Source organism: Scomber scombrus, chromosome 2 (genome assembly GCF_963691925.1).
Source record: "Scomber scombrus chromosome 2, fScoSco1.1, whole genome shotgun sequence".
NCBI lineage: Eukaryota > Metazoa > Chordata > Actinopteri > Scombriformes > Scombridae > Scomber > Scomber scombrus.
In genome coordinates this window covers 10,662,183-10,689,056 of record NC_084971.1, presented here as the reverse complement: position 1 = coordinate 10,689,056, position 26,874 = coordinate 10,662,183, and the positions used below count along the sequence as shown (strand labels likewise).

At 41.2% G+C, this 26,874-nt stretch overlaps 2 protein-coding genes across 2 annotated transcripts; both read left to right on the top strand.

The window, feature by feature from the left end:
• Positions 1 to 2,800, top strand: tekt4 (tektin 4). The gene is made up of 7 exons (XM_062440198.1): positions 1 to 528; positions 1,372 to 1,442; positions 1,623 to 1,766; positions 1,909 to 1,995; positions 2,106 to 2,241; positions 2,315 to 2,469; positions 2,587 to 2,800. Exons 1-7 carry the CDS (start codon positions 1 to 3, stop codon positions 2,798 to 2,800), a joined length of 1,335 nt encoding a protein of 444 aa, XP_062296182.1.
• A 4,353-nt stretch (positions 2,801 to 7,153) lies between these two features.
• On the top strand, positions 7,154 to 25,851 carry LOC133991881 (lysyl oxidase homolog 4-like). The gene is made up of 14 exons (XM_062430480.1): positions 7,154 to 7,421; positions 7,512 to 8,146; positions 8,859 to 9,070; positions 15,058 to 15,096; positions 15,215 to 15,422; positions 16,606 to 16,786; positions 18,307 to 18,461; positions 18,588 to 18,755; positions 19,327 to 19,489; positions 19,576 to 19,819; positions 20,747 to 20,862; positions 21,205 to 21,341; positions 25,554 to 25,665; positions 25,781 to 25,851. Exons 1-14 carry the CDS (start codon positions 7,154 to 7,156, stop codon positions 25,849 to 25,851), a joined length of 2,709 nt encoding a protein of 902 aa, XP_062286464.1.
• Positions 25,852 to 26,874: the final 1,023 nt, after the last annotated feature.

Sequence of the window (26,874 nt, the reverse complement as noted above, 5' to 3'; positions counted from 1 at the left end):
ATGAGCTCGGAGGTTTTAGTGTCACGGCCACACTTTGACAGCAGAGCTGTGGCCCAGGGAGTCCTGGAGAAGGAGGCTCCTGTAGAACTGGAGGTCCCGCAGCCGTCCTTGGGCTCAGCCACTGCGGGTTACCGCTCCGCTAAATACACCCCGGCTGAGTGGTTCTCCAAATACTACAGTATCCTCCAGCAGGCAGAGTCCGACCAACACGAAGCCCGGAGAATCCAGCGGGGGTCCAAAACTCTGAACCAGGAAACTGAAGCTGCCACTTTGAGGACACAGGCTGAGGGAACAAGTCATCTGGGGGAGAGACTCCAAGAGATCCACCACTGGAAGTCTGAGCTGCAGCGGCACATCGACCAGCTGCAGGCCGATACTGAGTCACTGCTGGCGCTGAAGACGCGGCTGGAGAGGGCGCTGGACGCCACCGAGACTCCGTACGCCATCGCCACCGATAACCTGAATTGCAGGACAAGAAGACTGGGAGCAGACCTGGTCAAAGACACAGTGGAGGAGGAACTGTTAAAGGTGAACATGGAGGTCAATGTGAACTGGAGATGTGCGTCAAACTGAAACATCACTGAAGATCATAATGATCACTGTCACTGGAAAAAAAGAAAGACATTATGAAAATATGCAAAATATGAATTTGGAGCTAACAATATATTAATCAATTTTAGATCAAGGATAACTAAAAGTGATAAAGATACAATATATCCACTGAATAAACAAAAATGGCAAAATGAATACTGATTCAGCCAGCAGTCCACAGTCTGAACATACACAGTTTACTGTCACTTGAGATAAAGAAAAGTGACAACTGAGAAGCTTGAACTAACTTGGCATTTTCAATCAATTATTTCCATCAGTTGATTAATCAGTGTTTGTATCATTGTTCTTGCTCTAACAAATTATCCATTCATGGTTGTTTGGAGCTGCAACAATTAATCGATTAATTGATATACAGAATTAATTGGCAACTGTTTTGATAATTAGTAGTTTTAAGTGACACATACTATAATTCTCTGATTCCAGCTTCTTAAAAGTGAATATTTTCTGATTTGCTTTGTCTTCTATGATAATAAACTGATTATCTTTGCATGGCAGACTGTACTGTGAGTTTTAGGAAACAGTGATTGATATTTTTCAATATTTTCTTGACATTTTATAGACCAAACAACATCAACATCAGTCAATTGACAAAATAATCACCTGATAAATTGATAATCAAAATAATTATTAGTTGCAGCCTTATCTTACAGTAACAGGCTTAAGGCCAAATATCTCCTGGATTCAGTGTAACAGTGAAACAGCTCCAGCAGAGGGCTTCATATGACACATGAACCATGACTGTGACTGCCTGTTTTGTAGGAAGTGGACTTGATCAGGAGCATCCAGGCTCTTCTGAAGAGAACCACAGCTCAGGTTGTCAGTCAGATCAAGTGAGTGTCAAACCCAGTCTACTGGAAGTTAAGCCGACTGACATGAGAACTTATAAAATGTCATCGCTGGTCATCTTGTGTGTGTGTGTGTGTGTGTGTGTGTGTGTGTGTGTGTGTGTGTGTGTGTGTGTGTGTGTGTGTGTGTGTGTGTGTGTGTGGGTGTGTGTGTGTGTGTGTCAGAATGAATCGAGAGGCTAAGCAGATGCTCGAGTTGGACTGGTCTGATAAGTTCCAGGCCTACAACTTTGATGAGCACAGTGGGAGATACACTAACATGAGTCCAGATACACAGCATCAGCCCAGCTCAGCTGCTATGCAGGACCAGTGAGTCTGTGTATTAATACATGACATGCAGTCCCAGTCAAAAGTTTGGGCACACTTTCTCATTTAAGGGATTAGGACTGGTGAATAAAAATGAGGAAATGTGTAATTAATAATGTACAATCTAACTTCTGGTCTGCTGCAGGATGTGTAACCGTGCGTCATGGACAAAGTTCACACAGGACAACCTGTTTAAGGCCTTGCAGGAGGAACAAGCCACTAACAGTCTCAGGTCAGAGCGAAGACAGATTAGCCTCAGTGTGAAAGGAGCTGAAAGTGACACTGTGGTACATTGTTTTAACATTTTCAGTAAAAAACTGGGCTTCTGTTTGTGCGTGTCAGAGTGCTGATGGAGCAAGTGCTGCTGGACACCACTGATGATCTGAGAGTCCAGTGCTCCAATGTGGACCGAGCCTTCAGCCAGCGCTGCGTGGAGCTGACAGAGGCCAAGACCCAGCTAGAGATGAGGCTCACACAGGTAGACAGACAGACAGACAGGCAGACAACGAGATTGACTGATCGACTTTGATTGATGCTGTATATGTGTGTAGACCTTGGAGCAGATTGGGGCCCAGGAGAGGAACATTGTAGTTCTGCAGCAGGCCATCCACAACAAGGAGGCTCCACTTCGAGTAGCTCAGTCCAGACTGTACCTTCGCTCCCTCAGACCCAACATGGAGCTCTGCAGAGATGAACCCCAGCTCAGGTAGACACACACACACGTACACACACAAATATTTATATATAAGTGTTCCAGCTTATTCTATTGATCTCTTTATCTTCTTTCTCTCTCCATATCCTCATTTGCCACCCGTGTCTATAGTTTGGAAGGGGAGGTGAGGCAGATTGATGCCACCCTGGCATCTCTGCACCAGCAGCTGAGCGAAGCCAGAAGTTCCCTGTCCTACATGGAGGAGTCCCGCATGGCCCTAGAGAAGGACATAACGTGTAAAACCAACTCGCTGTTCATCGAGAGAGACAAATGCATGACTCACCGTAAACGCTACCCAACAATCTCCACACTGTCAGGATACTAAAAATTACAACTCTCAGTTTTTGTGTGGAGTTTGCTGTGTTGTTTCAATCAATAAGCCTGAAAACGGAGTCAAAAACATATTTAGTTGTATTTCAGTTCATCAAATATATAAAAACTGATTCACGTATGGTTCTGTGTATACACTGTTACTGATTTATTATTTATCACTTTTGCTAAAGGTTCTTAAAACAAGAGTCATCCAGAGCTTCCTATAAAGACTGCAGGTGCTTAAAACTATTATATCAGTTGTTAACCAAACACTGCTGCGTAAGCAATTCATAAATTGTACAAATGTGGAAACCAGAGAACAAACATTTGAACAGACAATAGGGATGTTGGACCATAGTTGTATTTCAGTGTGTTATACATTAACAGGATCATTTGTATAAATGAAAAAAATGATCAGTGATGCTGTTTAATTTGTTTGAGTTGTGTTGTATTTGATGACATATTAATTAGAGAAGATATGGTCTGCTGCAGTGAAGTAATTGTACATCTTTGCCCAAATCTTTCCCTTTTTTTTCATTAAGATTTCAATGTTCATGGTAAAAAAAAAAATTTTAAAAAGCGATACAGCAAATAATTTAAAATAATGCGCAAATGAAACAGACTATATTGGGGTTGTGTCTATTATTTTTCCAAGACAGCTCCAGCTATAAATTCTGTCTAAGTGAACACTCTCTCTGGCTTTATGTTTAGTTGCTATGTTGTGCAATAAAATAGTTTATTAACAGTATCATTCTCTATAAACAAATATACTGTATTTTACACTGGACATGCTATAAAATACACTTTTTATCTATGCTGTTATAAACAGCCTTTATAGACTGGTGCTCTGTTAGTGGAGCATGTTAAGGTAATGTTTTGCTTTATTGATGCAGAACGTTGCAAAGTCAATGGGTCGCTCTTTTTTTAGTTTGTCTATATTTGTTCTTTTTTTTTTCTTCTAACTTTTCATAAGTCAATTTTTCTGGGGAAAAATGGCCCACCCATGTTTGTATTAGCCCACCCAAAATACAATGTATTCACACGCAAAGCAGGCCTCACATATGGCGCTTTTCCACTACATGTGTTACCACGTTCTACTCTTAAAACAGGTTTTTCTTTTTAGATGCTTAATCCCCTTATGTGGTACTAATCCAGTTCTCCTCCTACCTGAAGGAGTTACCACCGTACTTTACATACTTAGTTTCAGTGGTGCATCTGAACACACCAACGGCCACCTCGAAGCTACCACACAAAACACAAACACAACAAAGTGATGCTGGTCTGTCCAACACCTGCCAGCTTACTCATCTCAGCGACTTCGACAAACTTTCTCATGTGGCAACACATAAATTACTTAAAAGTTAAAGCAATAGGTTTAGATCCCGGTGGAGCCCCCATAATTATGTAGCGGCTGGTTCGAACACCAAACTGAATGAACACACTACCCGGATAGTTTACTGGATGAAAGTTTATTGGAATAAATGAAAAGTATATACCTGGCACCACAGCAAGGGGGAGAGAGAGAGCTGCAGGGTTCAGCCCAGAAGTCAGATGATCAACCCACACAGGAAACACTACAATAAAACAGGATGTAACAAGCATTTCTCTACACTGAGCTCACATCACTCATTCAAAACTATTAACACAGTTCTCTTTACATGCAGCTACAACAGTTACTCTCTCATCCAAAATGGACTATACAACCAAAACATTTCAAACACATCAGGATCAACTTTTGTATTTGTCTCCCCACAAAGACGCTTAACACAACACAATGACAATGACGACAACAAAAATGCTGCTTATTTCCTGCATGGATTATGCTGCCTTACAGTATGTAGACGTAATAAAGAAGCAGAGGAAGTAATAGATAAGAGGAATGACCCAGTATTGTCACATTTGAGACTGGTGTTCCACTATACTAGTAATGATTTACTCCACTAGAGTGAGCTCTTGGCCTCACTATCTCCTGTCCTGTCACATCTCATCATTATTCCTCTAACACACAAGCAGCCTAAAAAACTTACTGTAGGACTATTTCACCATCTTTATATAAAAATATCCAAACATTATGTTTTAGATATTGATTAAATCAGTTACAAAGACTAAAAACTATCACTTTAGTGAAGTTTTAAAAAAAGCTTTATATGTAAAGTAAGTATGTAAATATCCAACAAAAGGGATTCATAACTTTTTAAAGGTATTTTTCTAAACATTACATGCATCACTGTACATTTAATATGTTTCTGTTTCATGTTTGATTACTTTTGGGTCATCTCATAGCTCATCTTTGGGAATATCTGTGCATTTACGTAAATGTGAGCCACCATCCATCTCTATTCTTAGAGAGAGCTTCCTTCAAGTGAGAAGGTGCCACGACTGAGGATGTTATGAAACTTAACTTCATGCAAAGAGAAAAAACATTCAGACAGGCAGCTCCATTCTTACTGCTGTAGCACACATAGTATTTATTTCATGACACCACGAACTGTGGGCAAGGGAAACTGCCAAGTACTGTGTGTGTGTGTTTGTGTGTGTGTGTGTGTGTGTGTGTGTGTGTGTGTGTGTGTGTGTGTGTGTGTGTGTGTGTGTGTATGTGTGTGTGTGTGTGTATGTGTGTGTGTCTGTGTGTGTGTGTGTGTGTGTGTGTGTGTGTGTGTGTGTGTGTGTGTGTGTGTGTGTGTGTGTGTGTGCGCGCATATGATTTTACCATTGTGCGGGATAGACATCAGATGGGAAAGTGACTTTTTACTCTATTTTTTACGTTAAGCATTATAATGAGACTAAAAGTCAGGGTTGGGGGAGACTCTCAAACACAAATAATTAAAACAAATATTTAAGTCTATGCATTTGAGCACATTGCGAAATAAGGAGAGAGGAAGAAGGCAAGAGATGCTTATAAAATCACAGTGTTTTGTAAGTTGAACTCACGTGGCCCGTATGTCAAAACCACGTGACCAGCCTGGGGCAGAGTAGTTGGTTTGGGTTGAACTACGTGATGCAGGCTGGCAGCATATATGCACTTAAAGCAAGTGTTAACAAGTCTGTTTTTGGGTTCACTAATTATGACACAATCAGCTAAATATTAAAATTCAGATATGACAGCTGAAATACCAAAAAAAAAACTTATTTACTATGTTTTGGATTGTTTATTTGATTTCTGTGGTCAGTTTTCCCTTCATGGGTGATAGGTGATGTAAAGGATAAACGTGACCAGATGAAAAGTAGAGAAAAGTTGCATAAATTAAGGAAATGGGAGGGATGGATGAAGCAGCAGATTGGAGGGAGTGACAGAAAAAATAAAGAGGGAGGGAAAAGAGGAGAATAGAGAGACATCAGGACCAAACTCACTGCCTTCTTTTCCTCCAGTGCTCTCTCCCTTCTTTCTCCCAGTGACTCCAGGCTGAGATCAACAGACAGGTGAGTTCAACTTCAGGACTTTTCTCTTTTCTCCTCACTTCACCTTTTGTGTCAGTTTTTCCCCCATTTTTTTTTTCTTTTTACATCTATCCATGATATAAGATTCATCCCTGCAACTGTCTGAACTAATCCACACTCACCTCAACTTTAATTCAGCCTTCATTAGTCTGAGTTGCCACTTTTATTTAAGGATATTTATTTGTACTGTTTGATGTATTTATGGATGTTGGCATGTTATTCATATGTAGAGCAAAATTGGACTGACCTCTGACCCTACTTTAAGGTGCCTCTCTCATCCTCCCCTCTTCCTCAGATTGCTCCTTTTCTCCAGTTTCTTCCTCTCTATTAGGAGAAAAAAGTTTTAAAGGTGGGCTGAGTGTGAATTAATCATTGCTCGTTAACCAAAATGTCTCTGACAGGCGCAGACCCGATGCTTTATTTATTTGTGAGAACATTTTTATGACAGTGTTTATTTGCTTTTGTATCTGTTGGCTAAATGCATGCAGCTAAGCTTGAGGGTTTGCGGAAAGCCAAAGTTTCCGTTGGCTGGATGGAGAGGCTACTTTTAGCTTTGGTTATTACCCCCTTGCCCTGACTGGTTCAGACTGAGGGCTGCACTTCTCAGTTGTCTGCCTGTCCTTTAAATGATTCTGATTATTGTGAAGGATAAAAACATCTATCAATCTTTCGTTTTACGGTGGAATGTCCCAGAAGAGTTAGAAGAGTTTCTAATTATATGTTTTGTCAAAGAAAGGAATGTGAGTTACATGGCTTTGCGTGATTTTGGGGGATTTTTGTGGTACTGTGTGCATTATTATGTAGGGGTTCCTACTTTATATTCACATTCTCTGGTTTCTTTATCACTCCCCTCATCTTCACCTGATGTCACACAACTTCTGTTTCATTCCCACCAGCTTTTTTCAATGTCCTTTTCCCCCCCTCCAGGATGCTCTGCCTCAGCTCCCTGTCCACACTCCTCCTCCTCCTTCTTCTCTACCCCCCTCCACTGGCTGCCCAGGGGTTGCTTGTACGTCTCGCAGGTGTAGGGCGGCGTGGTGCAAATGAGGGACGTGTGGAGGTGTTCTACAATGGCGCTTGGGGCACAGTGTGTGATGACGAGGTGGATCTGAATCTGGCCAATGTGGTGTGCCGACAGTTGGGCTTTCAACGCAGCTTGACATGGGCGCACAGTGCCAAGTTTGGCCAGGGGCAAGGTATGTCCTGCCAAGAACATTTTATTTTAAACGCCTAAACTGCTTACTATTCATTTGATCCAATGACTTACTGCCCTTTTTTGCTGTTAGGTCTGATCTGGTTGGACAATGTGCGCTGCACAGGCTCAGAGCTCTCTATTGCAGACTGTCGCTCCAATGGTTGGGGAGTCAATGACTGCACCCACGCTGAAGACCTGGGGGTCATTTGCAGCCCAGAAAGGAGACCTGACTCCCCCCATTTGGAGGAGACCCATTCATCCTCCAGGCAGCAGCCAAGCCAAGCAAGACACAGAAGACCATCACAATCTGTGTCACCCCCAGCACCACCTGCAGCCCGAGCCCAAACCTCCTCTTCGAGTTCAAGAGGCCATGAGATCGCCCTCCATCGTAACCCATCTTCACGTCGCAGCAGCATCTCACCACAGGAGAATGGCCATGAGATCCAGATTTTGCGGCGGAATCGTGCCAGAGACCAGCAGGTCAGCTCAGCTTCGCCTCAAGGACACAACCTACCTACACATCTGGCAAGTGGCGTCACCTACAGGCAGAGACAGGACACATCAAGGAGTGATCCACAAACAACGAGACGGGCAGCGGGGCAGGGGAACAGGCAGCCACAATCCCACCTCCAGTCTGAGCGGCAGCAGCAGCTCAGTGGGAACCATGTTGAACCCGAGCCTGTTTATCCAGACATGGGACTGGAGACAGATACACACTACACACAGGTAAAAACACACACACACAGACCCACACACAACTTTTAGTACACACCAAAGTAGCCCACTCAAACTTTATTCAGCCATACATAAATGTCATTTGTGGAGCCACAGGCCAGTGGACATATGTAATTAGAGACTAACCTATAACCAGACCTTTTCCAGATCCAGTTCTTAAGCACCAGCAGTGCCTGAAGTTCAGGAGCCAACAACCAATAGCTGGACAGCTCCAACTCTTTGCAAGGAAACAACAATACATTTATCGCTTTTGTTTGGATTTCATTTCAACTTGCCAGAGTTCACACTGTCTTCACCATGTATCCCTACACATTAAACAAAGTCTCTGTTCTATGGTAGTTTCCTTCCTGGTAGTTTCCTTCCTGCTGCTTATGTATTGTGGATGATTAAAGGGTATGATGAAGACATAGAATAGCATCTTATCATATTATTCTTCTCTAAGTTGCGTGCCGTTTGCAGTTAATTAAGTGAAACAACTGCTGTTTGAGCAAAGATGAAGTCATGTCTATTAACTCAGATTAATCCTGTTTTAATGTGCATGACAAAAGCTTAGTCGATGTGGGTTGAGGTTAGTGCACAGCCTTTAAAGCAAGACAAAAAGATCCATTTCTATCCTCTGGCATAAAACTTTTTCTAGGATAAAGCACTGCCATGCTCAATTATGAATCTTCTTTTAACAAATTGCTTGTTTTCTGGTGGACAGGGATCTTCAAGGGTTCACTTAGAGGAAGCTCGTCTTCGGCCTGTGCTGTCCAGCAACCATGGCGGTCTGGTGACAGAGGGAGTGCTGGAAGTGAAGCATGCTGGGAGATGGCGTCATGTATGTAGCAAGGGCTGGGACCTCAGCAGCAGCCGTGTCGTCTGTGGCATGTTAGGATTCCCTGCTGCAGAAGCGTTTGACCAAAATGCCTACAGGTGAGTATGTGAGAGTGGACGGAGGAAGGAGACAGAAAAAGAGTAGTGTGTGTGTGTGTGTGTGTGTGTGTGTGTGTGTGTGTGTGTGTGTGTGTGTGTGTGTGTGTGTGTGTGTGTTTGTGTGTGTGTGTGTGTGTGTGTGTGTGTGTGTGTGTGTGTGTGTGTGTGTATGGTTATGAAAGGGATGGAAAAGTGTGGTGGACACATCCCTTTGCGGATTAGGCGGCCCCATGCCTGGATTGCTGTTCCATCCCCCCTGTAGTAGAGGTTAACCACAACTGCTTTCGTTAGTACAACCACAGTTGGCATGTCCACTGTCGCATTAGCCGAGCCCGGCTGCCTGCCAGGTCTGTCTGCCCCATTGGCTGAGTGGGCCTCAACATAGATCTTTAAAATAGTCATAGAGAGCATATTATTAATGTCAGTCCTACACTATAAGACTACAAGATTATCATCATCATTATCATGGTGTGTGTCTTCACATGAAACCTCTCCAACATGGTTTTCTAAACTCATATAATTAATCAGTAGTACTTTAATTCACCATCGAAACAATTTGATTTCAATATATGTATTATTAAAATCACTGAGGAGTCAAATCACAATTTACATTCACAGCATTATCTTATTATTAAGCAGTTACATTGTCAGATCTAAATTCAATCTAAATTGTTTTGTTCCTTCTTCTCTTAAACTTACAATGTGCTGACATTTTCTAGGTAGTCAAGTCTTAGATACACATTTAGTAGAGCATACAAACTGAAAACCTCAGAAATAAGACAAATAATTTGCTAAACTAATAATGTCAAGGCTGTCATGCTGATTTTTATGTCTATGAATCTTACTTATCCTTCAGCCATAAATATCCCCAGAGGCACCTACATGAACCTTCAAAGCCCTTACACACATACCATCAAAACCCCAATTCCTCATTTACACACATACATGCTAATATATCCCTACAAGGCCTTACATCAACTATGTCCAAAATCCACGTGCACACACAAATAAACACGCAAACACATGCCTTTGCACATGCAAACACAGCCCTCTGTGTGTCCGTCTGTCTACCCACAGAGGTCTTTTTATGGCTTGGCTAACAGGACGACTGTACTGACCACTGGCCTGCCCTGCACCATCTGTCTCTCCATGTCGCCAAAAATTACGCCTTGTGTCCTGCACTCTGCTTGGCATTAGGATACAGACTGTTTCTCCTCATCTCTCCTCAACTTTTGCTTAAAGTTTCTTATTACTCAGGGCTTCTTCAATGCTGTGTGGTTCAGTTACATGTAAAACACTAAACTCAACTTTTACCAACCTGTCCTCACATTACTTCAGTGGATGCTTCATTCAAGTAACAAATGGAACAAACACATTATCAAAAGCCAGACTGACTGCATGCTAACTTTGTAAATATATCACTACTGTAGACAACAACGCTGAAAAACACCTTTAGTTGACTGGAGAGGTATCATATTTCTATGGCAATAACCCAACCAGCAGCTTGTTTAAAGACTGGACTGGGACAGAGTATTTGTTCTTTGTTAACCTCCACCCAGCTACGTGGGAGATGAATGGAGCAGCCATTTCTGTCCAACAGTAAACAGCTGAGGGGGGGAATGAAAGTTTTTTTTTTTTTAACAAACCACACAAGGTGGATCATTGGCATCTGGTGCCACGTCTGTTCATGTATTCCAAGGAAGATATTTATTTCAGCTTGAAACTGTGATTGTTTAGTTACAATAAATATTTTTAACCGGGGTATTGTCTGTCGGTGGGATGGTCCACCACTTTGGTCCAGACTGAAATATCTCTACAAGGATTGTCATAAAATGTTGTACAGATGTTTATGGTCTCCAAAGGATAAAACCGACATGGTGATTCACAGAGCGGCCAGCCTCTCTGTTTCTGTTTATCTCTATGATAACAGTCACATCATATCCTCCTGGTGTTGCCAACTGTCCTGGCAGTGGTCCGTGCCTGCTCTTCTCTGGGGTTTGTGTCCACTTGAACAGCTGTAATTATGGTCCGAGAGATCCTCTAATCTAGAATATTCTTCCAACTGAACCTGCTGCACACCCTTCGCTGTGTCAGCACTTCTCTCTGTGGCCATGTGGTTATTTTTTTGGTGTGACTGCCTTTGTCTCTGCCTGTTAAGTTGCTCAGCGAATTTTTACAGATGTTTTAAACACTCCCCCATTTAGCTGTGCTAACAAAAGGCAAGTGTTAAAGCCATTTTCCAGCTCCCTTGTTTCATCACATTTACGCTCTCTTTGAGGCTGACAGTAACTTCTTCAGTTCCACTAATGTACTCATTCTTACCCCCTGCTCCTTGTTGCTCCCCTCCTCAATTACGGCTTTTTTAAAAGACTTTTTTTATGCCTTTGTGGCAATTATGCTAAAAGCCACATTTCATGGAAAGTACATCATTATGACCCCTTTGAGTTTTCGTTCCATGGAGGTTGATGGGGCTGTCTAAGGGCTGTTGTGGAGTCAGTGTGGCAACCTGCTGTCTCTTGAGTGAGCTGATTGTTCCAGTCAGGCAGCTTTGCACTCATGCAGTGTAATGACAGGTTATGTCTCCTTGCCTGACAGTCAGCTCCTCTTTTCAGTGTGGCTTATGGTATTGTGCAGTCTGGGTTGCATTAAAAAAACAACTAGCATCCAGCTGAAGATCCTGAGAAGTAAGAGAGTCTTCTCCTGGTAAAATGGATTTATCAGAACATGTTTGTTGAGCCTAAGGCTTGATGCTGCGGTTCACTTCCTTTAAATGTATGAGTGACTGAGCTTCAGCTTTGTTCCAACGTGATGAGGAACATCATTGGCAGTGCTTTTAGCTCTCAATAAGAAAGCTGAAATGGCTATGGAAACCCAAACCTGCTTTTTCTCTTGCTGTGAAGTCAGGCAATGCTTAAAAATGCTGCCCAGTCAACAGAGATTTCAGTCTTACATCACTCGCTCCTTGTTTCCCAGCATGCTGACCCTAACACTGTGTAAACGACACATGGGGTTTTAAAGGGCTTTGTTTTTACAGAGGCAAGGCAAGGAAAGTTGATATGTATGTGCATATTACCATGTCTGGTGTGTGTGAACCGACATGCTACTGCTCGACCGCACAGCAGACACTGCCAAGCAGAGCAGGCAATTATACGGGTAACATTCACCCTCCCCAACTTCACCCTCCTCCACCCCATGAACTAACACCACCCCCTTACAGTCTGTCTCTCGCTTTTTGAATTACCACCAAGTTATGAAACATTTTAAACTGTGCAGACAGACAGACAGACAGACAGACACACACACACACACACACACACACACACACACACACACACACACACACACACACACACACACACACACACACACACACACACACACACACAACCAAATAGACAAATGCAAACACACACCAACATACATACAGAACCCATTTACAAAAAAAGTCACTCTCCATCAACATAAAGAGAGATCTGTATTTCAAGATTGCCTTTATTGTTCAGTCTATATCCACCTTATTTACTTATCACCTTTTAGGGATTTTCATGCTTTCAGACAAGCTATAAAAGGGAAAAGAAGACAGGAAAGATGGGCAAAATAATTAAGAAAAGAAGGAGACAGAAAAGAAAAGGAGCAAAGTAGGGAATAGAAATGAAAAAAGTGAAGAAGGAGGAGAAAAAGAATGAGAGTAAAGGAGGAAAAGAAAGGGTGTAAAAATGAAATCGGAGGGTAGGAGAAAAGTAAGAGAAGAAATTAAACAAAGGAGAAGAGGAAAAAACAGAAGGAAGGAAAAATATTTTTTCTCTAAAATGTAGAATGAATGTAGAATGTATAAAGGTTCACTAAATAAGAAGTATTTCATGCTTAAAATTATACTTTAAGCTACACTAATCAATATTCTTAGATTAATAATGACTTAAATCACTGTGTGTAATGTGAACGGACAGTTTTTAGTATATTTAGTTTTTTCAGTCTCATCATTATTCTGATTAAGTTCATTTCCAGATGCAGCGGGCAGTATTTTTCAGTGAAATGATCAGATAAACCCACTACAAACTACCTGCATAACACTAAACACTGGTGAAAATAGTGGAGCACATAGCAGCTAAAAAGCTAGATAGGCCAAAAGCATGTGAGTACTTCCGTATCTCAAACACAATTTGATGTGCTGTGATTTCAAGATGTGAGGGAGAGTCAAAGGCAGGTTATACCACTTTGAATGGGTTCATTGCAGTAGAGGATAAACACATATATATCCACAAGAGGAGGCCAGCTGTGATGAGACTGGTTGTCTCCATTGTTCTTCATTCTTTGACTGCAGCAAACATCACAAAATAACACTATGTAACAGTTTATCTGAGGTTGGAAACTTTTACTGTGAAAGAAATCATACAGCCTGTTGTTGGATTGGATGTGGTGCACATGTTCCATGCAGTTGTTTGCCTATTGTGGGTTTCTTTCGGCTCCACACACATTTCTCATTTAATGTTGAGAGCGTGCATAACAACTTGTGAATTACAAGGATACTGGGGTTCTCCTGGAGGGGAAACATCTCCCTTTTTAGTCTGCAAAATATTTAATTGCATCATGAATCTGGATGTACGGTAATCTCCTCCTGTCTATACTTACTCAATTAAATGAGTCAGAACACATTTAATTCAGGCACGTTTGAGGGCGTCAGTCACGCTGCACCTGTCTGTGGTTTCACTGGTTGATGCAAATGGTTAGTTGTAATTTGTGTGTTTGTGTGTGTGTGTGTGTGTGTGTCACAGAAAGACACTTCCCAGACTTTGCCTGGTTTGTGAATCATTCTTTTTATTGAGTTCCCCCTTTTATTCTTCAGTAGCATGGTGCGTGTGTGTCTGTGTGTCTGTGTGTGTGTGTGTGCCCAGGCGAATAGGGCCTCATTATGTGTATAGGTTACACTCTGTTTCCCTTGGGGATTTGACTCTAGTTTAAGGTAATACCCATGAAACTAGACACAGTTTTGAAAACCTTGTTGGAGTTGGCAGACCTCAATAAGGCTTCTTGCAGGGATGAATGTATAGTGGCTCATTCAAATTTTTAGTATTTTTTCCACCCCGATGCCCAAAACCAGACATCCACTGTAGACATATAGACAAACACTGAATCTGAAATACCGATGAATGTAGAAGTCGGAGATCTAAAAAAAAGACACAACAAGAAGGTGGTGGTTTCAGAGAACAGAAAGAAAGACAGAGGGAATTATGTGATCCATTATTGTAAATTTTTCACTCCCTGTCTCGCGCGTGAGAGCTATGTTTATCCAAAAGAACACACGCCCTTTCCAGCATGTTTTGTCTCCTTCATATTTACAGTTTCCAGTTTGTCTATATAAGATTTGATGGATAGGATAGAGGAGATGTCAAGGGGGAGAGACGAGGATGATTGTGTAGAAAAGAGGAGAGTGGGCAGGAGGGAGGAGCACCAGAGCAGACAGTGGCACAGCTGCTTGTTTTGTCTACTGGATGTAAAGCTGAACACTTATCAGGAGTCTAGAGGCATGTTTAGGCCTAATGTTTACCATGTTCACCATCTTAGTTTACCCTGTTATCATGCTAACATAGCAGTAAGCACAAAGTATACCTAAACAAATAAAGACAAAATGGAATATTGGCTTGATGTTGCTACTAGAAGAGAAGTTGGGGGATCACCAACTTTAATACAATTCATTATTAGGGAAACATGGATGTGTGTAGCAAATTTCTTGGCAATAAAAGCCAATAGTTGTCAAGACATTTCACCCTAACTATGAATGTCAACCTCATGGTGGTGCTATAGTAAAAGTCAGCATGGACAATCGGAGCCATCCTCTGGGAACCATGAATCTTTGTTCAAAATATCACAAGAAATCCATTCAGTAATTCAAAAATGTTGGACCGACTGATGGACCATCATTGCCATCCATAGAGTTATGTTGCTGGCATGTCTACAAAAATCTAATTATCTTGTTTTTTGTCTTTCAGGAAACTGTGGGACTCTAAGTTAGCAGATCCATCCTCCAGGTAAAATCAGCATCTGCTCTTGGCAGCACTCTTGTATCAATAATAATTAATGTGGAAAATCACAAACCTATCCTCTCTCATGTTTTTTTATTGCCTCACCACTCCATTCCCCTTCCAGGCTGAGGACACAGATCAGTAAAAAGGCCTATTGGGTGGAGAAGGTGCAGTGTCAGGGAGTGGAGCCCTCTTTGTCACAGTGCCAGGCCCAGTTGTCCCTCCCCAGGAATGATGTTCCATGCAGGGGGGGCGTGCACGCTGTGGTTCGCTGTGTCCCCGGATCCCAGTTCACACGCAATGGCAGAGCACCCGCACCACCCCCTGTGTCGGTCAGTATGGATATAGAAGCCAAAAAATATAGATTGAAGAGTTAGAATTAAAGGAATAAGTTGATATTTTTTAACTGTATGTCAGTTAAATAGCAGAAGCAAGACCCTGCAGGCTAGTTTAGCGAAGCATAAAAACTGGTAACAGGGAGAAACAGCTAGACTAGCTCTGTCCAAAGGTTAAATATATCTGCACCTCTGAAGTTCACAAATAACCCACTGTGTTTTTTAATCTGGACAGAAACAAAAAGGTTAATTAGACAAGTTGTGGTTGCCTGTTGGCTCTAGCTTGATATATAGTGCATAAATTAGAACGCGAATAAGATTCTTACCCAAAAAGTCAAATTATCTCTTTGAAGTAGCTGACAATATATGCAAAAAAAACAGCAGCATCAGATAAACGGTCTGTCCCATGGATGTATTCAGGGAGCTGAATATGGCGCCGCCACTCAGCCTTGCTGTCAATTTGTCCTAGTGGCCACTTGCAGTACTGCAACAAAAAAAATTCCCTGTGGCCCAAAAGTATTCTCCCCGTAGACTACCATTATAAAAGAGACTTCTATAAAAATGTTGACCGGTCACCTCAAACTACAAATAAGGTAAATTATTACTCTTTGTATTATGAATTTTAATCCATTAAGGTGTTGTATTTGTAAAACTTTCCTGGAGACCAGAAAAGTAATTTAAAAGTTTGTGATATTATCACAAAGCAAAGTCTAAGGGCTGAGTTGGAGAAACAATTCTGCCCATATTGAGTGAGCCCACACAATGCAGAAGAAAACCTGCAAGCCAGAAACTTTTCTTTGGCTTATGCGTCAGGCACTATTTCCTCCTATAATACATCCATGGTCTGTCCCAAGAGGTAATTTAAGTAATTTTAGTAATTTTGCTATTTTAATTTTCTCAGGCTGTTCCAGCATGTCAAGAAAAAATTATTTTGTCTTCAGTTTAGCTGAAAGAAAAGAGCTTTCCATAAAGATCTTAGTTTCTGGTTCAGATAAAATCCCCAATGCAAATGTATTCAGGTGGAGGTGCCAGAACAGATACATGAAAAAAATTCAGATTAAAAAGATTATGATAAAACAATTGTGAACGAGATCAATTAAAGCATTATTCTGAAATGTTGTTGTTTAGGCCGCTTAACAGTAAATGTAGCATCCGGCTTCACCTCGATTTTTCTTTCCAGCCCGTAGTGCGTCTGAAGGCGGGGCCTCGCCTCGGAGAGGGCCGTGTCGAGGTGCTGAGTGAGGGGAAGTGGGGGACCGTGTGTGACCACTTGTGGGACATCTCTGCAGCCAGCGTGGTCTGCAGGGAGCTGGGCTTTGGAACGGCCAAAGAAGCCCTCAACAAGGCTGGGCTGGGACAAGGTAACACAGAACACATAAACAAAGCCACACACATAGTGCACATTAGGTCACACTTTCTGTTGCTTTCCAGTGATGCATTACTCACCGTCACTAAGGAGGTTATGGTGAGAGATGTTTGTATATTTGAACACAATTCTAACTGGGTCTTTATCTGCCCTCTTGTCCGGCATGATCAGGTGACCTCATTCATAAAATCATAAAGAGAATCACAAAGACCCCTGGCTACTGATGTGATAACCAGTTATGACCTGACTGCCTTTGAATCAGTGCCTGAGTTCAACATGCACCCCTGAGCATGATCAGTTTAACTCAGCAATCCTTTAGACTAAACACTTCTCAGTGAAAATGTGTGTTTCTTAACGGAGCGATGCAACACTCCAAGAAGCTTGGACCCAAGCAGATAAATAAACCCTGCAAAAATGTCTACTTCTATCCGAGAAGCTGATTGTTGAGGAGTTCTACCCATGACCAATTATACAAGTGTAAACTACACTACGAAGTTCCAGCAGCAAAAACAATGCAGTGTGTTGTTGTCAAAATAAATCTGTTATATGTGAACAGCTAGCAAAGCTTTGAAATCAGGATGTCAAGCAATCAGCATTGAGCAGGACCAAACATTCAGAACGACTGTGATTATTTTGGCGCTGCGATTGTTGTGGGCACGGAAATATGGCCACGAAAGTGTCTAACAAAAACAAATTTAAACATTTTCCTCGGAAATAGACCCTGCTTTCACACACTTGCTACTTATTGTTGCCATACCTCTGCAGTAGCTCTGTAATCACGTTCATTTCCTGCCATTATCTTTCTGCCCAAATGAGCACATAGCATGTCCTATAATGATGGGTGCATTTCCTCCTCTCTGCTTGACTTAATGAAGTAATTCATGGAAAAAACAGCTGAGTCTTACTTTTAGGGCTCTATTAAAGTAGGTGCTATGGTGGTGTTATGTCTAAATAATGAACAGGATTAAAAGTCAATATGGAACATTGATGATGTAAAATCTCAGGCCAGTTTACCAGTTTTGTGAAAATATATAAGAGACGGATCTTTTCATTGCAGAATCCATGTTAAAGCTCGTGGTAGCACAGTCAGAGAAGAGCAACTTGAATCTAGACTTGATGACATCTTTAGCTATTTAAGGCCAAATTATAGGCTTTTATAGCCTAGGCCTCACACACCTACGCAAACATAGATGTGTTCAAGATTTTCCTCCATTTTGGCATTTTGGTATCTATTTTGGGTTATAAAGCATGGCCCTGGTGGAGTGTACAGTAATTTGGACAGAAAGCTCTCTGGCTAAGCTCAGTTTCAGAGCCACATCAGAGTTCCCGATCATGTCTGGGCTTTTAATCCCTCTCTGTGGACATCTGTGGCTGCAGAGCCATCAGGTTTTAGAGACTTTAATGTTAATGTTTAACTGTGTGCGTGTGCTTTTGTGTGAGTGTGTCTCTTTGCATGTGGCATTTGGTTGGGAAGACGTGATTCAATCAACTGCTACTCCGTGCCTTCTTCTGTAGGTACTGGCCCCATCCACATGAACAGTGTGCAGTGCACAGGCAGGGAGAAGTCCATTACAGAGTGTCACCACAGACCGGTGCCGCTTTACACCTGCAAACACAGCAGTGATGTAGCAGTTCGCTGCAATGTCCCCAACACTGGCTTGAAGGCCACGGTGAGAAACACACACACACAAACACACAAAAACAAATCTACATGTTCACATACAGGCATACACACTAATATATGGCAGCGTTCCAGGATACACAAGCAAACAGTCTTGCCCTCCATCCAATTCCAGGTGCGTCTGTCAGGAGGCAGAGAGCCAGCCGAAGGCCGTGTAGAGGTGCTGATGGAGGTCGGAGGAGTGAAGCGCTGGGGCTCTGTCTGCAGTGAGAACTGGGGCATCAACGAGGCCATGGTGGTCTGTCGACAGCTGGGTTTGGGCTTTGCCTCTAGAGCTCACCAGGTGAGTGAAAAAAAAAGAATACAAATGTTCAATCTTTGCTGTTTTTCTCTCTTTTCTGGCTAAAAGGTTGTGCTCCTATATTTCTCTTTCTGTCGTTCTCTCTGTCCTGCTGTTTGTGTGTCTGTGCTGCTGTGTTATTACCGAGGCCTGAGGTAGGCTAATTACAGGCTTCTCAAACGTCCACTTCCAGCACGCTGAAAATAAAAGTGGGAAAGTGAGGCGAAAAAAGTTCGGGAGAAATTCACAGAGCAAACAAACTGAAAATAGAACTGTGCATGGAAAGGGCAGTGTGAGTGTGTTTGGGGGGGGGGGGGGGGGGCGCTGGGAACATTTAACAGGCAGTTTTAAAATTGTGAAAAAGAGTGGAAAATGTGATAATGTGTACTGATAGTTTCTATAAAAAAGTCAGGGGGTGGGGTGGGGTTATAATGTTTATTTCACAGGCTGCAGTTTGCCTTCAGGTCTGACAGAGCTCACGTGTTTCCAGAAGTATTTAACATTACGGCACAAAAATGAGCTCTAACTTCTAGCTTTTTGTATGTGCACATTCTCTCACTGTGTCTCTATGCAGGAGACTTGGTACTGGCCTAGTTCTTCAGATGCTGGTGATGTGATTCTCAGTGGAACTCACTGCATCGGCACTGAGATGTCTATCCAGCAGTGTCGCAGAAACACAAACGTGTACTGTCCAAGAGGAGGAGATGGAAGGGCCGCAGGAGTTACCTGTGTAGAGAGTGAGCCAAAAAACTGAAACACACACACTTGTTTGTGTTTGCTGGGCAATGACTGTGAAGTAAACTCTGCATATTTACTTCAACAGCCGCTCCTGACCTTGCAGTGGATGCCCAGCTCGTACAAGAGACAGCCTACCTGGAGGACAGACCCCTCCACCTGCTGACCTGTGCCAATGAGGAAAACTGCCTGTCCTCCTCCGCTGCCAGGATGAACTGGCCCTACGGACACCGCCGCCTGCTGCGCTTCTCCACACGCATCATGAACTTGGGCCGTGCTGATTTCCGACCCCGGGCCACCAGAGAAAGTTGGACATGGCACCAGTGTCACAGGTAAGACACTAGGGAGGATTAAATGAGGGAATAGGAGACGTTAGAGGCTGCATAACTTGCAATGTGAACTATGAGCAACTGTGTCAGAGGAGCTTTCAAGTTTTCATTTGAACCAACAACTGCTCATTTTACGCCTTCAACCGAATATAGTGATTTTTAGCTGCTGCATGGCTTGGTTGGAAAGAAAACTTGCATAACCTTCTCCATGGCAGAGGACTGGGAATCATTATGGGACAAGTAAAAGAAGAACCAGCCTTTTAGAAAAAAAAACACAGTCGCTACCAGAGGTCAAAGAATTAAACATCTGCAGCAAAAGATGAATGGGAATTAAAGACTTGGCGAGTGAAACGGGATCAGTGGGTGCAGCACAATGCAGTGATCTGGACTATAAATAACACACAACTTATAAAAGTCTGTTATTTAGCGCAATAAACACAATTCTTTATTCTGCAAAATGATGTTTACAATAAACATCCTCCTCATTGGTCAACCAGTTGTTGACAGTCAGAGCCATGACGAGGCTTGCAGTAGGCTGGCTTCTTATCTCAGCGGTTGCGGTTTGTGTGTCCCAAAACGAGAGGCACAGCTCAGTGTCTTTCCCAGCCGCAAGCCAATCACTACTTCCCCAACCAGGAAAAATAAGGTTTGACTCTCAGTTATTGTAGAACCTGTTCTGGGAATGGTTCTCTAATGAGAGAAAGAGCAATATCCATCTGCCCACTTGTATTTTTTCACGTATTCTCAACAAAGTAACAGGATTTATAATTTCTATATTTCAAATAAATGTCATGTTTTTTTTCCAGCAGTAACAACAAAAAAACAGCAGCAAATTCAAAGCAGATATCTCAGGTTTCTTTCTATTACTTTTTGTCCTTTTTTCTTCACTTTCTTCATGAATTAATCATGCTATCCCAATATACCTCTCAGGCACTACCACAGCATTGAGGTGTTCACCCACTACGATCTACTGACCCTCAACGGGACCAAGGTAGCTGAAGGTCACAAAGCCAGCTTCTGTCTGGAGGACACCTACTGCCCTGATGGTGAGATGGATTGCAGATTAATGACACACAAACTTGCCCTTTTGGGGGAATCTGAAAACGGATCATAAAAGTGCAAAATTGAAATCCTATAATAAGCCTTGAAAGACTGGCTTTAAGATCAGAGGCCAGGCCTAAATTGATCTTGGCTTCACAAAGCTTTGTGCAGCTTAAATCCTCTCTGTTCTTTTTTAAAGTCACGGAAAAATATGTTATTTAAATCATTTTGTTTTTTCAGACTTTAGTACAAGAGCCAAATTCAAATCCACAGTGACTGACAGCAAAGAATATGTACAAATCATACGTTTCTCTCTTTAACTCCCCTCATTCTGTTTGGTCTCCCAGGCATCCACAAGCGGTATGCCTGCTATAACATGGGAGAGCAGGGTATCTCAGTTGGTTGCTGGGACACCTACCGCCATGACATTGACTGCCAGTGGATCGACATCACAGACATACGACCTGGTGAATACATCTTCCAGGTAAGGAAGCTTCCCAAAGTGAAATCTCACCTAATTTTTTATACAGCATGTTTAGCTGTCTGTAGAGACACCTCAATCTTCATGGTGAAATTGCATCAATGATCTCTGCAGCTTAGATAATCACAAACAAAAGTGAAGAAAAAGAAAAAAACAGAGCAAGCACAAGGGTTTCAACATCTAAAGGCACACATAAGATGAAAGCTGTGATAAAAGACTATAATTTCAGCTAAATAGCTCTTGGCTGTGTTTACAGCCATTCAGGTGTACAAATGTATGTAGTTTTAGGGTGTGTGCGTATTTTAAGAAAATGAATTTAGTCTGTATTTATATAGAAAGTAGACATACTATTATCAGTAAATCAAACGTTATTTACACAGCACCTTTCAAACAAATCAAATGCAATTTAAAGTGCTTTGCAAGCTATTGAGAAAACATAGGATGTTAAAAATGGATTTAGAAACAAATGCACACCAAACCAACTAAAAAGGACAAAAAAGTTAATGGAATAAAATATAAATAAATTATAGTAAAACAATAAAATGTTAATGATATAAAGCAGAATAAAATAAGTCATAATCATCAACAGTAAAATGGTGATAATGCAGAATATAATAAAATAAGTTTAAATAATAAAACCATAAAATTATAAAACACTACATAAAAGTCTTAATTGACGGGTGTATGTTTAAAAATATGAATATTTTAAGCTCCTCTCAGATTGTCTGACGGCTGTTCCAGCAACTCGGAGCATAACAGCGTAACTTTCGGCAGCATCACCAAAAGCCTTCCTGCTTTATACACCAAAAGCTTTTCTGGTGCAAGGCCAAATGATAAAATGATGTGAAACCCTGCACACGACCCTTGAAATTAAAATCTGAATCAAAAATCACTCTAGACACACTAGATGTCTTGCTTCTTGTCTTGGGTTGAGTTCCATTGTGTTTAGTTTGGAGGCTAGTTTTTCTCTCTGTGCCTCTTAACCAGGGATCAATACTTCTGTTGTAAATTGAGCCGTAAATAATTCAATCGCAGCTGTCATCTGGAGATTCAGATACATAAAGCTGAGTGTGATCAGCATAATATAGTGGAAAGAGATGACTCATGACCTTACCCAAAGGTAGCATGTACAGAATGAAAAGTAATGGTCCTAAAACTGATCCTTGTGGTACCTCACAGATAATCTCATTATGTTTGGAGGAGTGGTCATCTACAGATATATATATTTAAAATTATTTAGCAGAGATATGAGGTAAACCAGTTAAACACATCTCCAGACAGGCCAATATGCTCACTCAGTCTATTCAACAGAAACCTAGTGGTCCAAAGGTAGCACTCAGGTCAAGTGGCAAAAGAACTGAAGACTTGTTTCTGTCAAGTTTTGTTCTGACATTGTTCAATATTTTTATCAGGTCTGACTCTGTGCTGTGATGTGTCCTAAAACCTGATTAAAACATTTCCAGTGTAGTGTTTGAGTTTAAAAAGGTACTTAGCTGATTAAAAACTAGTTTCTCTAAAAGTTTGCTTAAAAGTGGAAGATTTGAAATTGTTCTAAAATTGCTAGGTGTAAAAATATCCAGCTGTATGGAATGGTTTATTATGGCAAGGAAGCTACAGAATTAAAAATAGTTTTAACAAGACTAAATCGACACCTCGTATATGGCTGGACTGTGTATGAAACATTACAGAGCTTCATTCTGGGATATTTTGCTTCAGCCAACCAATGATGTAACTTCATCACTCAGTCAGTGACAGACTTTCATGGTTATAGGGCTGGCCCCTTGACATCAGTCGGTACAGGATATAAGCAAATGTGCCTTGCTGGCAGATACCATATTTAATGTTGTTCATTTTCTCCCTAGTGAAGCCAGCAAACTCTTCACATTTAGAACCTGGAAACTCGACACTGTAGTTAGTTGTGGTCCTTAGAAAGTATGGGCTTATTGGTGGTGGAAAGGCTTTGTCAGCACTTTACATACAGAGCAAGTTTTATGTTTGAAAGCTGCGCTTGTTGGTTTGACTGCACGTGTCTCTCCTGCATCTTGACATGCACTCTGCTGTGGTGACCTATTCATCTGTCATCCCTCTCTGTCATTTGTTCTATTTTTTCCTTGATAGCTCAGTTTCAGTAAAGTGATTATGTTTATAGTTTCTAATTATTTTCAGAGTGTTTACGTAAAATAAAGATGTTTAAGTCTGGCCTGCATGTGTGTGTGTGTGTGGACTGTAAACTACATGCAGGAGTGGTCCTTCTGAACTATATGATCCTGTACATATGTGATGAGCCATGTCTCGAGAGATCAAACCACATACATGTCATAAAGCAGATATCCACTGTTGCCACGACTACGTGACCCAGCAGCACTTTGTGGCTGTGATTGTGGTTCAACAGTAGTTGCGCTGCTCATAAATTTGTGTAAGAAGTGAGAGATTAAGGGCAGATCTTTCATGCTGCTGGGTGTTTCTTTAAGTCTTTACCAAGAATGACAGGGTGGCAGCCATTTTTAGGACCATACATTAAAGCCGGTGAGTCACATCCACATCAGCTTGATTACTCCTGATTGCTCTGTCATTTAAAAATCAGCTGCTCAACCTCACAGTCTTTTACATGACAGTGACGACCTTCATTGTTCTGTAAAACAGGCTGTGGGCTTTTTGTTTCACATTATTACAAGAGCTTTTAAAAGGGCATCAACTGCCACCAAGTTAATATAATGTTTTACACCGTGACTATAAAATATATGCTGAAATCATTGGCTTCTCTCAACATGCAATATTAAAAATATAAATTCGGCTGAGAATGTAATGAAAAAGAATCATAATTATGATAGGTTTACATCTTAAATCATGCTCTGTATAAATATAATTGGAACCACAAAAATAATACTGTACGTAAAAAAAAAAAAATGAAACTGGGTTACTTTATTGAATGTGTGGTCAGGTTATCTGTTTGATGTGTGCATCAGGAAAATTCATTTGTGCGCTTTTCTTATATATATGGCAGGCAGACAGACAGGGTGGAAAACAACAAACCATAGCAACTAACCATGGCTACAGCCTAATGATAGGCTGCAACTTAAATCCAAAACCAAAACTGTCATCTGCATCTCAGGGCCTTTTTTTACCCTCTAGACAGATACAGATAACAGTGGAAAGTGATGTCATGCAATGTCTGAACCTCCAATTTATACATCATGAGCCATAAAGAAAAAGGCTCAGGCTTCTCAGTCGCCCCGTGGAAAGACAGTTGTTTCAGTCACTTTCTGAAGTAAAGTGTTACTTTCTCAATTATTCCCTTACTTTATAAAAAGACACTCCTTTCCTTAATCTAGACTACGGAAAGGTACTTTGTCAAGAAACCAGTGGGAACCCCAGGAAGTCACTGCTCCTGGACAAAAAATAGTCCTGAACCTAGACTGTTGTTTAGACTTTTTGTGTATTTTGTGCAGCTTTAACAAACATATTGTTACATATAACATATTCAGTGAGCTTTAGAGGTATTGGTAAGCAGATTTTTTAGACTTTTGGTCAGCTGTTTCCCCCTCTTTCATGTATGCAAGGCTAAGCTAACTGGCTGCTGACTGTAGCTTCAAATGTAACACAATCAAATTGTATTAAATCCTTCATAGTGGACATCACAACTTTCCCAAAATACACTCCTAAAACATGCATCTATATGTTGTAAAATGTTAACAACCTTGTACTTAATCTGTTGTGCAGTATAATTTCCCAATCTAAATTAATTCTGTTAGAAAACTAGAGAACTGAACTGAAGATTCATCTTTATGCACCTTGCAAAGACACCTGTTGATAATAAAGATGATATATTCAGGATTGTCTTTAATGGTTTTCAGGGTGAATCTGTATTCCCAAATAGGTACAGGAATTATTGATGGGTCAATTCCACTAGACAGGGGATACTTTTGACTGCAGTATTGAAGGGCATGAGTGTAAAATGTCATCTGCACATAAGGCAGTTACTCTTATCACAATGGTATGAAGACAACCGAGATGCTCAAACTGCTTGCACTAGTGGTCCAATTGCCAGGGTGAGGGGCTGTGGAGACTGGGGGTCTGTCTGCACAAGACTCGCAATGGAAATGGGATTAATATGTAAATAAATCCTGTCTGATGCATTACCGTGAGGAGTATGACTGACCTAAATCTTCCAGCATTGTAATATTGGTCTTTTTCTTTCTTTTTCTTTTTTTACAGGTGGAGGTCAATCCTTCCTTGGACATGGCTGAGGCTGATTTCCAGAACAACATAATGCGCTGTCGGTGCAAGTATGATGGAGCACGGGTTTACATGTTTGGATGCCACGCAGGTAGAGTGTGAAAGTTTTTTTAGGTGCACATAAATCCCACCTTAATCCTACAGCTCAATGCTCCTCCTATTTCCTGCTGCGTATTTCACTTCTCTTCTTTGTTTGTTTCAATCAGGTGACGCTTACAGTGCTGAGGTCGAGGACTTGTTCGACCACCAACGTCAGATCTCCAACAACTTCCTGTGAATAAAGGAACACGCAGATATAAGGACAGAAAAACTGTACAACTCCTCACCGCACCTCAACATATCAGGGGAAGGAGGTTGAATTTAAAAAAAAAAACATGCCAGTAAACAGAGACATGAGGGTCAGAGGGAGGAGGGTGGGGGGTTTGGGATGGTTTGGGAGGGTGGGAATTTATGCAAAAATGACTATTTAGCATCCCATGACTGATCATCATCGGAGTGACTGTTCCTATAAGAAAGTCAAGGCAATAAGAGGGGATATGCAGAAAGAAAAAAAAGACAGAAAAGTAGGAAAAAGACCAAAGTAGACCACAAGCTTCATTTCACCATAATAAATGCAGTTCACAATTTTAAAAACGTATGTTGAATTTTTTACTAAATTTAATTCCCTTAATCAAATCATAACCACAGTTAAGAAAGTAAGGGCATGAACGCACATGAGTACTTTCACAATACTTTAGTAAACTGTTGTCCAGGTAATGTCGACACAGGTAACAGACCCTGTATGTTTCCTGTGCTTTCTCTGTTCACATTACAAATGCATTTACTGTTCCAACAATGTGGTTCTTGGTTTTGGATGAGAATTGCTTTTTTAAATTTTTTTTTATTTCATGGTGCTATTTTGCCGTATTTGAATAAATATTGTAATGTATTGCAAATGTATTGTCATGTACAGTTTTATATTACCTCTCTGAAATATTGTTCTTTAGGTCTCTAATTTATGCAGAATTTTAATGTACTTTTAAGTTGAACCTTGTCCCTGTGTGGCTGTTTTTTGTATTTGTTAATTTTATTATGAGAAATATTTTAACGTGTTTGTTCTTTATCTGTTTAACATCGGTAATATCAGATGAGATCTGCTTGTATCACAGTATTGCACCTTCAACAGTACTTAATGATAGTGAAAGAATAAACATCAGATTGACAAACTTTATGGTTATTTGAGGCATGGTTATTTTACTGCAGAGTTGGTAATGTAAAACAGAAAATAAAAAAAGAAATAAGATTAACGTTAAAGTTTACA